This window comes from Oratosquilla oratoria, chromosome 20, assembly GCF_046742065.1.
Source record: "Oratosquilla oratoria isolate Oo_2021 chromosome 20, ASM4674206v1, whole genome shotgun sequence".
Lineage (NCBI taxonomy): Eukaryota > Metazoa > Arthropoda > Malacostraca > Stomatopoda > Squillidae > Oratosquilla > Oratosquilla oratoria.
In genome coordinates this window covers 9,889,937-9,902,388 of record NC_134796.1, presented here as the reverse complement: position 1 = coordinate 9,902,388, position 12,452 = coordinate 9,889,937, and the positions used below count along the sequence as shown (strand labels likewise).

At 41.7% G+C, this 12,452-nt stretch overlaps 1 protein-coding gene across 9 annotated transcripts in view; it reads left to right on the top strand.

The window, feature by feature from the left end:
* Window positions 1-9,999, top strand: part of Fak (protein tyrosine kinase 2 Fak) — a 119,822-nt gene extending 109,823 nt beyond the window's left edge. For 4 of the 9 annotated variants that reach the window (XM_076203652.1, XM_076203653.1, XM_076203650.1 and 1 more), the window contains 10 exons: window positions 480-696; window positions 904-1,094; window positions 2,907-3,111; window positions 4,968-5,047; window positions 5,488-5,993; window positions 7,353-7,562; window positions 8,379-8,570; window positions 8,849-9,073; window positions 9,169-9,275; window positions 9,375-9,999. In XM_076203652.1, the coding sequence (XP_076059767.1) occupies window positions 480-696; window positions 904-1,094; window positions 2,907-3,111; window positions 4,968-5,047; window positions 5,488-5,993; window positions 7,353-7,562; window positions 8,379-8,570; window positions 8,849-9,073; window positions 9,169-9,275; window positions 9,375-9,504 (2,063 nt within the window). In that variant the 3' untranslated portion in view covers window positions 9,505-9,999. The remainder of the gene's footprint in view (window positions 1-479; window positions 697-903; window positions 1,095-2,906; window positions 3,112-4,967; window positions 5,048-5,487; window positions 5,994-7,352; window positions 7,563-8,378; window positions 8,571-8,848; window positions 9,074-9,168; window positions 9,276-9,374) is intronic. The other 5 variants (XM_076203657.1, XM_076203656.1, XM_076203651.1 and 2 more) reach the window with 4 other exon arrangements.
* Window positions 10,000-12,452: the final 2,453 nt, after the last annotated feature.

Below are 12,452 nucleotides of genomic sequence, written 5' to 3'. Positions count from 1 at the left end.
AAGGGGGAGGGAGGGGTGGTGAATAGGAGTGGAGTATGTAGGGATGAAATGGGTGGGAGAGGAATTATGCCTCTAACTTTGGCTACCTCCTTTGTAAAGGGGGAAAAGCTATTGGTATATGCATGTATCATGATTTTTAGTTTATGACTTAGATAAGTATACTCTTCAATTTCTTCAAGATCCTCACCCTCAGTTGTGATTACTTTACTTTAGAACTTTCGAATTAGATATTAATTTCATTCTTGTTCATTTTAATATCTACTACTGAGACCAGTGACTTACCTACAGGGACCAATGATGTGCATTTGAATGTAGTGATCCTGCAAAATGAGCACATAAGCTGCCCATTTTCAAAACCTGACAACACCCTCATCTCTATCAGGATATGCAACCCTGAGGGGCTGACATTCTGTTCCCAGACTGAGCCAAATCTATAAGTTTATAATAAAGTAACATTTATTTCTCTTCACCTGTTGCAGATATCATGCAACAGTTTGACCACCCGAACATCATCAAGCTCATTGGCATTTGTTCAGAGTCTCCCATCTGGATAGTGATGGAGTTGGCAAGACATGGAGAGATGCGTGCATATTTACAAAACAACAAACATCGGCTAGAACTTTCAACTTTAATACTATATGCATATCAGCTGTCCACTGCATTGTCATACTTAGAAAGCAAAAAGTTTGTTCACAGGTAAGATTATGACAATGTTAAAAATATATATTAAGGCAGTTGAAGGTACTAGTGTTTTTGACAAGCAGAGGCAAAGTCTTCATCCTATTCCATGTCTTTTGAGTTTAGGATGGTGGGGGCCTAAATATTTTAGTGCTAAAAATGTGTTTAATAAAGTAGGTGTTAAGTATATCTTACAATAGTATAATGGCTACCTTTTCCACCCAGGGACATAGCAGCACGAAACGTTCTGGTATATTCACATGAAAATGTGAAATTGGCAGACTTTGGTTTGTCCCGTTGGGTAGAAGAACAGAGTTACTACAAAGCAAGTAAGGGAAAGCTGCCAATCAAGTGGATGGCACCAGAATCCATAAATTTCCGCAGATTCTCGACTGCTAGTGATGTGTGGATGTTTGGTAAGCAGTCTTAAATGTGATCTCAAATTGTACAAATTGTAATCACACTTTTTACATTATAATTCTTCAGTTGGTTTCGGGAATATTTGCCTAATTTATGATCCATGAAGGACAAGGCTGATTTATTATATTGTTCTCCTCCAGCTGTTTTATCCACCTATTTTTTATCATTTCCTCACAAATTTTGGCTACCATACTTGTAAGATAAACAGTCTGTAATTTGTTGGGTCTTGTTTTCTCTTACATATACTAGTACAATATCATCATTTTTCCAGTCGTCTGGTATTTTTCCTTCTTTGAGTGAGCAACTTGTTATAAATATTTTGTGTATTAGTTCTTTACAATCTTTTAATATCCAGTTTGCAATTCCATCTGGGCTGTGCAATTTCCTGACATCATGGTTCATTATTTGGTCCATTATTTCTTTTCATGTTACTATTATTTCCCTCATTGGGGGGAGGGGGGTCACATGTTGCCCTTCATCCCGATGTTGTACATTTTCTCTAGTGAAAACCAACTTGAAGTGTTTGCTCATGACTTCAGCTATTTCTTTGTCTTTTGTGTATTCCATATTCCCGTAGCGTAGTTTCACAATTTCTTGTTTTTTAGTTTACTGCTCACATATAGAATAATTTTGGCTGATCTTTACATTTTTCTATTATATCTTTTTCATAGTTTCTTTTTTTTCTCCCTGCATATTTTTACGTTTATTGATATATATTTGCCACTTTCTAGGTCTTTTTGTCTTTTTTCCATCTTTTCCAAGCTTATCTCTTCTATCACTTCACTGCACCTTCTGTTAAACCAGCACCTAATATACACCTTTAACTGTTTTTGTTTTGGTACATATTTATCCACTCCTTCATTATAGATTTCCATCAATCATCCATTTTTCTTCCACTTGTGTTTATTCATTGTAGAATTTTTCCTAACTCTCTTTATGAAAAAATTTCCTAATTTTCTCAGTGTTTTACTACATCAGTCTTCCTATTCTGTATTTCGCATTTCTCTCTTTATATAATTCCTCCTTTAGTTCTAATTCAAGTAATATGTGGTCACTCTTCCCAATTGGTGTCATGTATTCAATTTTATCCACAATTTCAGGTTTTGACGTAAATAATAAACCTAGTCTTGATGGTTCTTCATTATTTCTATATCTGGTATTTTCTTTTACCCATTGTGTCATTGTATGTTCTATAGTCGTGTCAAGTAATACATTTCCCCGTAGATCCTCTCCACCTTTCACTATCATCTCTTCCCAACAGATTTCTTTGCAGTTAAGTCCCCCAAAAAACACCACATTTCCTCCATCCTGTAGCATCTCATTTAATGAAAGCCTTTTATCACCTAACATTTTAGAATAATCTCTCTCCAAGACCCCATTTTTGGGGACACGTAAACCACCACAACTTGCTACTTTTCTTGTCACTATCTTCTCATATTGTGATCATTTCCACCCTGTTCTTTCCATTTGTAACTTTCGTCACATTTAAGTTTTTCTTAGCCAAGAACTTGACTCTTCCACCCTGTTTCTTCTGTATGTATCAAGGCTGTGCCATCTAGATAGGCAAGGAAGGCAGAGGCTAACCTGAATAAAGTAGATAAGCATCTACACTTTCAATCTGGGGTACAACATGCACCTTATCCAACAAAATTATGAAGGTTACTCTGATAATTATGCATAAAATACAAATTATTTTTATAAAAGTCACCAACTGCTTACCCTGAGTAATTATTGACATGTGCCTGGCATATATGTATATACATGATAGTAATGGAGATTGTTTTTACACAAATTTTCTTTCCAAACAGGGGTCTGTATGTGGGAGATCCTCATGCTGGGAGTCAAGCCATTCCAAGGTATCCGTAATAATGATGTCATCAAGCGTATAGAAAATGGAGAACGGTTAGCATTGCCCCCAGGATGCCCCCCACGCCTTTATTCTCTCATGTCTATGTGCTGGTCTTATGAACCTTCAAAGCGGCCATCATTTAAAGATATTAAAGAAACTCTAAGGTTTGTTATTACATAATAGTTTGTCATATCACAAATTTCATTGTCAGATACTTCACTTGATATCCTTTCAATTTGCCTGTCCTGTTTTCATTACTCTAAGTACTACTTGTATCTCCTTTGTAGTAGCCACATCAATCTCATTGTCCATCAGTCATTTTAGCATTTCCCACCTCAACATTCAAAACCTCCCTGTCCACATTCAGCATCTTCAAATACTCTACCCATCTCTCACAGCCTCCTCTTCTATTAATAACTGTTCATCTGCTCCTTTTATTCTATTTTCTGTATCTGACTCTGTTTCACTCGTACTTCCAAAATATCTTTTCATTCCTTCCACCTTTATCAAACACCTTCCCTACCATTCATCCACTCACTTGTTGGCCTCCACCACCTTGGACTTCAACTCCTTACTCTATCTTTCATATACTTCCTCATTTCTTCTTTGCAATCATTCCTTGTATACATATTTACATATACCAAGGGGTTTTACCCCGTACAAGGGAGGTAGCCAAAGTCAAAGGCATAAAACCACTCACCCATTTCATCCCCACATACTCCGCTCCCATTCACCACCCCTCCCTCTCTCTGTTCTTGGCTCCTCCAGGATGACTGGTCATCCCTGCATATCGCCCATTGTCCTGGGTCAGGAGCAATGTAGCAAACCACAGCACATCCACAGCAAGGCTTTTTCACTTAATTGGTGACCCCCCCCCCCTCTCTGCCCCCTCATGCAGAAAAAAAGAGTACAGGGAGAAAACCCTTCAGTCTGCATCAAAATATTTTCTCACATATCCCACCCATTCCCATCCATGCATCACATCATCCATACACAACTGTTCTCCATTCACCCCTATCTTTTGTCTTCTCCCATCCTTCCTCAACAGACATTCCCCTCTTTCCCAATGCCCCTTTTACCCCATCCATCTCATCCTTGGTCGCCCCCTCATGTCCACTCCACCTCTGCCTTCTACACCTCTTTTACCAATCTTCACTCATTCTTTCCATATGTCCAAATCATCCCAATACTCTTTCATCAACCCTATCTCCCAACTCCCTTTCCATCCCCACTTTCCTCCTCACCTCCTCATTTCTCACACTATCCAGCCTTATAATCCCTACCATACTTCAAATACATTTCATGTCAAACACATTTAAACTCTTTCTTCCTTTTTTATGTTCCATATTTCTGGACCATACAGTGCTGTCAGCACAATGAAGTGTTTAACCACTTAAGTATGATGAAGCCTATGTAGGCATCTTGAGGCGCAAGTGGGCACACAAGGATCCTGGCATTGGTGTCTCGATTATATTTTTTTGTAGTTGTACATAAGTTACCCCCAGATTCTGTGAACTGGTTTGATCACATTTTCTGTGTTTATTATTACTTTGTAAGAGAATGAGTAAATGCAAGTAGTGTGATGCAAATTACATATGTACTGAAGTGGTTAAAGAAGTATGGTGGATGTTATGAGGATGGAGAATTTAAGAAATTTGGAGGTGAGAGCTGGAAAGAACCTATTCTTTACCTATTCTCCAACTTCTTTCTATGATCCCCTAGATAGTAATGGTGGTTTTGGTGGTGAGGTTGGGGATGGGGAGAGAGAGAGAAAAGACTGCTACTACTATGTTTTTATGCTTTATAGATGACTGAATAGGTGTGGGATCTATTGAACCCCAACTATGTATTTCATTTCTACAAAAAGAGGGAAATGGGGATGGTGGATGGGAGTGGGTGCATGACTGGCTACCTCCCATGGTGTATAGACAGACAAAAAGTTGAGGTATATGTATACAAACAAATTCCTTGGCAAACTGGATGCAATTGTGTATTTCATTTTTGTGCCTCTCAATTTCAGTGAGATCCTTCATGAGGAGAGGTACCAACAGCAAGAAACCATGCGAAGAGAAAATCGGCGGGTGCAGGCCATGTCTTGGGGTATGTGATAGTTACAAATACTGTAGTCTACTACTTGAAAGAAAAAAAAAAATTGTATTCTATTGAAAATAATATGAAAATTATATAAAGTTTTCATGTTCTACACATTTCCCTCCCTATTTGGTCCGGAAAACTTTAATATACTTCAGCCATTTTGACTCAACTTTACTTGTTCTTTTTAATCTGTTGTCATTCATTCAAAAAAGTCATATGGCTAGATCTAACCATTTGCTTAGCTAGCTTTAAAACAGTTTATTTCTAATATAAGTGATTTTCAAGATGTATTATATCTATTTGCCTTTTTACTTAACTGTGGTTTAGGATATTGTATTATATTGTGATCAAACCACCCCCAAATATTTCCTAATTGCTTCCCAAAATTGCATATGTTTGATCTGTGCTTGTGCTGGTGCTCTGCTTGGTTGCCCACTGACCATCAGGTTCCTCAGGATCAGATGAGCCTCCCCCCAAGCCTGCGCGTGTTCCTGTGCTGAGTGAGCGGTGCTTTGCGTCCACCCCTCCCCCTGGCGGACTAGGAGGTTCAACATCGGGCATGTACGCCACGTCGCAGGTCAGTAGTGGCGTGACCACCTACATCGTGGCTCAGAACCCTGAGGTGCTCAGCAAGCTCATGAAGGAAAACCGGGGAGCCAGTGCCCCCGGATCTTACACGGCCCCTGCCTCTGCTCTGAACACCCTCCCTGTTGATTTTGTTTCCCCAAAATCCCCTCCCATGTCCACACCACACTCTCCTCATTCCACTCTCTCCAACCCACATTCCCCACTACATTCTCCTGTACCAGCCTCCCCAAAACGAAGGGGAGGACGAGGCACATTGGACCGAGGAGCTTCTGGTGGGCGGGGGCACCATTATGATGGCACTGGTTCGGGTGGCTCTGGTTCCTCGTCACCGGTACCATTCTCACCACCATCTACTCTAGTCAAGGTTTGGTGTTGCTTATCTTACATTGGCACTCTTGCCACCAAAAGCCACTCCTCCTGCTGCTACTGCTGCACGAGGCACCGATCAGGACCTGCATGAGTCCGCTTGAGGCATCAACACTTGGAGCCAGGGGGATGCTATTGCTGCTTGGTTGTAGTTTGGGAAGTGCAGATGGTTTGGGTAAAGCAAGTAGATTGGACGATGCATATGATTTGAGTAGTATAGTGTCTTGTGGAAAAGCATTGCCTCCTCCTGTCACCCATGTGTTGAGTGCCGCAGTGACAACATTAATGTAGTCGCATGAGCACCCTTTCGTAAGTAAGTCTTTATTTTTTGTTTGTTTATTGAACTTTTGTTGGAATGTTTTTTACATGACTTGAAATGTTAGAAGCACGATATGTGATGGAGAACCACCTGGGATGTCCTCCTTTCCATCCCTCCCTTGCTTTATAGTTTTAACTAAATAATCTACATCCTCCACAAAAAAGAAAAAAAAAAAAAGCAGCATGGGATTTTTTGTTTTGAATATTTCGTGATGCCAGTACTTTTTATATAGCTAAGAGAAATGGTTGTTTTATTATGATCCTAAACCTTACATGGACCAATGATAAATACCTGTCAACAGTGATCCTGTAAGATGGATATCATAGAAAATTATCTCCCTAACACTGTCCTAAACTCCTATCACCACTTGCACCTCCACCTGGTGGTGCAGCCCTTGGCATATGGTCTCTGGATTGGGCTGAAGAAATATCTATCTTTTAACTATCTACATAGTCCCTCCTTCTCATCCTCCTTTTTCTCTTCTTTAACCCCCCCCCCCCTCATCCCTCACCCCCAAGAGACATCTATGGGAGGGTCCACGGACCATTGCTCGCTACAGTGTGGCTATTGGTTTACAGTCAGTGAAACTTGAGGCAATGAATAATATCATTAATCTTTATATTCCAGGACATGCTTTGTATATATATATGTATATGTGTGTCCTTTGATTAGTTTGACTTGTACAGCTTATTTGATAAACATTTTTTTAGTTTGTTATATTAAATCCCTAGTGTTAGATATTCTTGACAGATATAATGTCCACATCATAATAGATTAAGTAGTTAAAGTCTGTACAGGAATTTTCATTTATGTAAAAGCTACAATCACCCTTTTGCACAGGCTTTTAGTTGTGTAGTGTTGTCACTTATTCCTTTGTTACATACATTCTCATTGGGAGTGACTTCTGTATAAAACTGACTTAGCTAAACTATTAAATGAGATACTGGTTTATAAGTGCATAGACCAATGAAAGCTGTGGAATTTACACAACATATTTCTGGGAAGAAGACATTGACTAATGTTCCTGTTTATGTTCAGCGTCAAGGTGGTCCACAACTCCATGAGTCAGGTGAATGGCTGGGTGGAGGAGGTGGAAGTATGGCAGTTTCAAGCGGACAAAATACCTCCAGTAGCCTAAGCACTGCAAGTGTAGGTGCAGACATGGCTGAACTACATCAGAAACTTCGGCAACAAAAAAAACAAACTGAAGAAGATAATCGCTGGTTAGCTAATGAAGAGAATAATATGGTATGTCAGCTTAAGTATTATTTAGATTAGGGAACTAGGGACTACGTGTTTATCTTTCTCTAGCCGAGGGTCAGGAAAAAATATTTTGTGATGGTCAACATTATCAGTGTAGCGCTGTTAGACGGGGTTCATGGGGATAAGCAAAACCTGATGTACAATACTTGTTATACATTTGTACAAGGACCCTGTGGTCGTGGCATGGTCAATATGCAGTAATGATGGTGGTTGTAATAGTAATGGGTGTTGGTGGTGCCAGTGATGGATGTGGTAATGGCAAAAGTGATGGGTATGGTGGTGGCAGTATTGATGAGTGTGGTGGGTTGTGGTGGCAGTAGCGATGGGTGCAGTGGGTGGCAATAGGTGTTGTGGTGTCAGTAGTGGTGGGGTTAGTGTATGATGGTGGCAGTAGTGATGGATGTAGTGTGTGGCAGTGGTGGAAGTGATGGGTATAGTGGGTAATAATGGTGTGGTAGGTGGTGGCAGTAGTGATTAGTGGGGTGTATACTACCACAAATACACCCGTCCCTATCACCACACCCAACTCGACCACCACTACCAAATCCATTGCTACCACCACACCCATCATGCTGATCACAACTACCACCACCACCAACCACACCCATCACTTTCACCACCACCCAGCTCTCGAGGCTTCTGAAATAGTAAAGGAAGCCATACATCAAAATCTGGATAGTTTATTGTGTGACAATACCTATGTTTCTCTTGATGGCCAAACATTAATGACATCTGTTCCATAATTGATCTTCCTTGACCAGCTACCCAAATACTAAACCCTGTCCTAAATCATACTCACAGCGCAAGCGCATGTCATTCGTCACAAGTGCATCAGATCGTAGCGATTCAGACAGTGATTCCCCTGTGGCCCATCCGCCCTCTTCCCCATCTCCAGCACGCTCTGAAGACCTACGCCAAGAGCCACCACGGTCAGCCACACCTCTATCAAATGGGTCTGGTGCCAATGAGGATCACAATAAAATTGTCATTAAGGTTGGTGGCCACCAAACAATATATCTAGGCCACCTAGAATTCTTCTCCTTAATTCCCACCCCCCTCTCTCTTTCTCTGTCTGTCTGTGTCTCTCTCTATCCTCTCTCATAATTCAAGCTGTGGCTTCCAGCTTGCATTCTTACATATAATAAAGTATACCATTTTGTGTAACAGAAAAAAAAATATATATATATACAATATATGGTTCAACAGCATGTAATAGTGGTGATAGTGCATGTATCACACTTGACTATAGGTGTTGATTTTTGCACCCACAGCAAGTAGAACCAAATCCTACTGCAGACCTGGACCGAAGCAATGACCCAGTATATCACAAGACTACCTGTGTTGTGCGAGCAGTTATGACTCTCAGTCAAGGTGTGCAGGCTGGTCAGTCTGACCTATACCTTGAACATGTGAGGATTGTAGGACTTGAACTTCGAACTCTATTATCCAGTGTAGATCTGCTTATGCCACAATTCCCTGCAGAATCACACAGAAAGGTGAGTTAATTTTACATTCAGAATAATTTCTAGAAATATCTAACACTTGAAATTTCACTACTTTATATATAATTTTTTTTCTTCTTTTTTACCAGATTGAAATGGCTCACAAAGTCTTATCAAAGGACATGTCTGATCTTGTTGATGCCATGAAATTAGCCCAAAAGTATTCTACAACTACCTTGGACAATGAGTATCGCAAGTAAGTGCCACTATTTATTCCACCGTCATTCCTCTATATATCAAATATTGATTCAATTAACTTGTTTATATAAATGATCCTTTTGTCCTTCTGTTCTAGACAAATGTTGGCAGCCGCTCATGTTCTCGCAATGGACTCCAAGAACCTTCTAGACGTGATTGACGGTGTGAGGCTCTGCCATGGCATTCTTTCCATGGCACTTACACCTTCCACACATTCCAGCCAGTAGCCACCATGTCATGCCCACCACCATGACCTCATGCTTTTGTAGCAACCAATATTCCATGGTTGCCCAAAAATACCTGCCTCACTTGGGCAGGATGCTCCCTAGTAGGAGCACGAGGGGCACAAGTATGTGTGCATGTGTGTATGTGGGTAGGATGGGTGGTGGTGCAAGACAGACGAGGCCGACACAAGTGTTAGTGGCCAAAGTAGTGCACTGAATGACTCCTTCCCTATTGTATGCTTGTGTTTACAGCTTCATGATGCAGATGCTGCTCTTTTTGCAGTTTCCTTCTTCAGCTGCAAATACTTACTCACAGCCACTCACCCTGACATTGAGGACACTAGTGTAATATAATGAATTTGCCTGTGCTGGCAAGAGTTGAGCACAGAACTGTATGTGTATGTACCATAGGTGCTCCTTGGTGTATATATTAATATAGATCAATGAGTGTAATTATTTAATTTGACGGGCCTCACAAATAAACTAAGAATCTATTAACTGAGTTTCAAAACCTATAAAAGAAAGAAGAATTGTTGGATAAAGCATCTGTAAGACTATACTTAAACTTTGGGAGATCCTATTGTTCAAAGTACAAAGAAACACTGAAGTTGGAAATTTTCTAAGGATTAACATAGTTGGCAGCAGGAATGACCAAGTATAACCCAGCTCTAGAAGTTATCAGTTGAGAACAAAGAGTTGCAAGGAGACTATGGAGTCTTACAAAAATAAACACTGATTTTACTCATATCTGGTCTGCACAGCTTGTATGCTACTTCCAAACAATCAGCCTTATGTCCTACATCCATAATTGTTTTTGCATTGCTTCTAAACCAATCTTATTTGACCCTAAAGTGGATCTGGTTCATAAAATGCTCCATCATCATGAGCTGCTTAAGATAGTCTGTAGTTTCTATGCCCTCTGAACATAACCTCACCACTCCCTCCTTGAAATACCCCCATTCCTCTTCCACTCCTACCCCTACTCAATCCTTCACCATCTCCCACACTTCTCTCTGTTTCTTTCCCTTCTCATTTAAATAGTTTAATCTTAAGTATCTCCCTACTGTATGTCATATGTGTGCAAATAAAATGCACATATAAGCGTACAGGAGAGCGTTAGATGCTCTCTGTATGGGAGACTGGTACAGACTGACATGGGGCCAATGTCTCCCTATGCCTAGTACACATGTATAAAGGCCTTGTGGCCATGACAAAGAGTCCTTGTACTGGAAAGTGTCTGGTGGTTGGGGCACACTACAACACTACAGTGCCTTACTTGTATCCAATGCTACACACACCTCACCCCCACCCCCACCCCTGCACTCACTTGACCATGGCGAGAGGTATGCTTACCTGCAAGCCGGGGTGGAATTGGGGGGATCCGTGCATGAGGACTGCAGGTTCTCCACTGAGGGATGGGACATGACAGGGTGGCATCTCCGAGGCCGGTGGTCGCTCCCGTGGATGGTGGAGGCAGCAATGCTTTGGTCGGACAGCACCAATCCTCATCGGCGGAAAGAGCATTTCGGAGCTTTCAATATGGAGTGATGGAGTTGAGTAGGGTGCAGCAGTCTGACAGGAGCCAAGAGGTCACACAGGTAAGTGGGTGGCCGTAGGCAAGGGTTATCCGTGCCATGATCCGTAGTCTCCAGAGCGTCCCGTTATTGTTGTTGTTGTCGTTCCCTAGACTGTCTGTCCGAGCAGTCCCGTCTCCCCAAGGAATGCCATAGCCGAAACTGGGTTTTCCCACAAATCCTTTATAGAGCATATGTTGTGTTGTTTGCATGCATGATTGTGTATAATGCAGTCTTCCATTATGTGTTGTATGGTATGGGGTGAAGTGTTACATCCTGGGCAGCTGTTCACAATGCGGTCATCCAGCCTCTTCTGGTAGCTTAGAAGTGCTGGGTGGTGACCGCACCGCAGTCTGGCCAAGTGGACTCTGTCCTTTCGTGGGAGAGAGGATTCAGAAGGGTGGATATCAGGGGGTCTGGCATGCAGCAGTGTGTTGTCTTTCAGTGTGTTAATGGAGCGGTGAGTGATATGAATATGAATATGTTTCCGGAGGCTGGTATTTGGTGGTTGTGGAGGAAGAGAAGAGAGTATCTGTGCGTGATAAAGGTCTTTGGGTGTTGTTTTAATGTTTCTTGGTGTGTGTGGGTGTTCTGCTATGTAGTGTAGCGGTGTAATGTGTTTGTGGTGGCTGCGGCAAGTGTTTGTGTGCCTCTCATGTCGAGGTGGTCCTTGACTTTGAGGACTTTTGTTTCATGGTGTAAATGGTCTGTAGGTGTTGTATTTGTGCAGCCTGTAATTGTTTTTAGGGCTTTGTTTTGTATGATTTGAAGGGTGTTGTGGTGTGTCTCACTGAGATTAGGAGCCCATGCAGGACTCGCATAATTCAACACTGAGCGTATGCATTGTTTGTATATTGTTATATTAGTTTCTTTGTTTTGTCCAAATGTTGTTCCAGTGATTGACTTAAGTGCGTTAAGTCTGGGTGTGCATTTGTTTTTTATGTTTGTGATGTGTTGTTTGAAAGACATGGATGTATCGTATGTTACACCAAGAATTTTCGGTGTGTTTGTGTGTGGTATTAGAGTGTTGTTGATGTAGAGATGAGGTGTGTATTTGCGTTCCATTGGTGTCGGTGGCAGGTGACAGGTCATCACCACAAAGCACCGGCATTGCCGGTGGTGGCACACCTGACGTGAGAGGGATGAGTGGACGATGGTCTGTCATCCATGAGAAATGAGGCCATCTAAACGGGTATGGCTTGCATTTGGATGCAGCCCAGGTGGCAGCATCTCCAGTGATAGTGGCGTGTTGGGTTTCGGCGTCCATCGGAAACCGTGGATCACACTGGATGAGGTGGAAGTGCCCGGTATTTCAGTCCTGCACGCATACTGCATCGGGGGCGGATTCGAAGGGGGTCAGCGCACAAGACCGGCAGG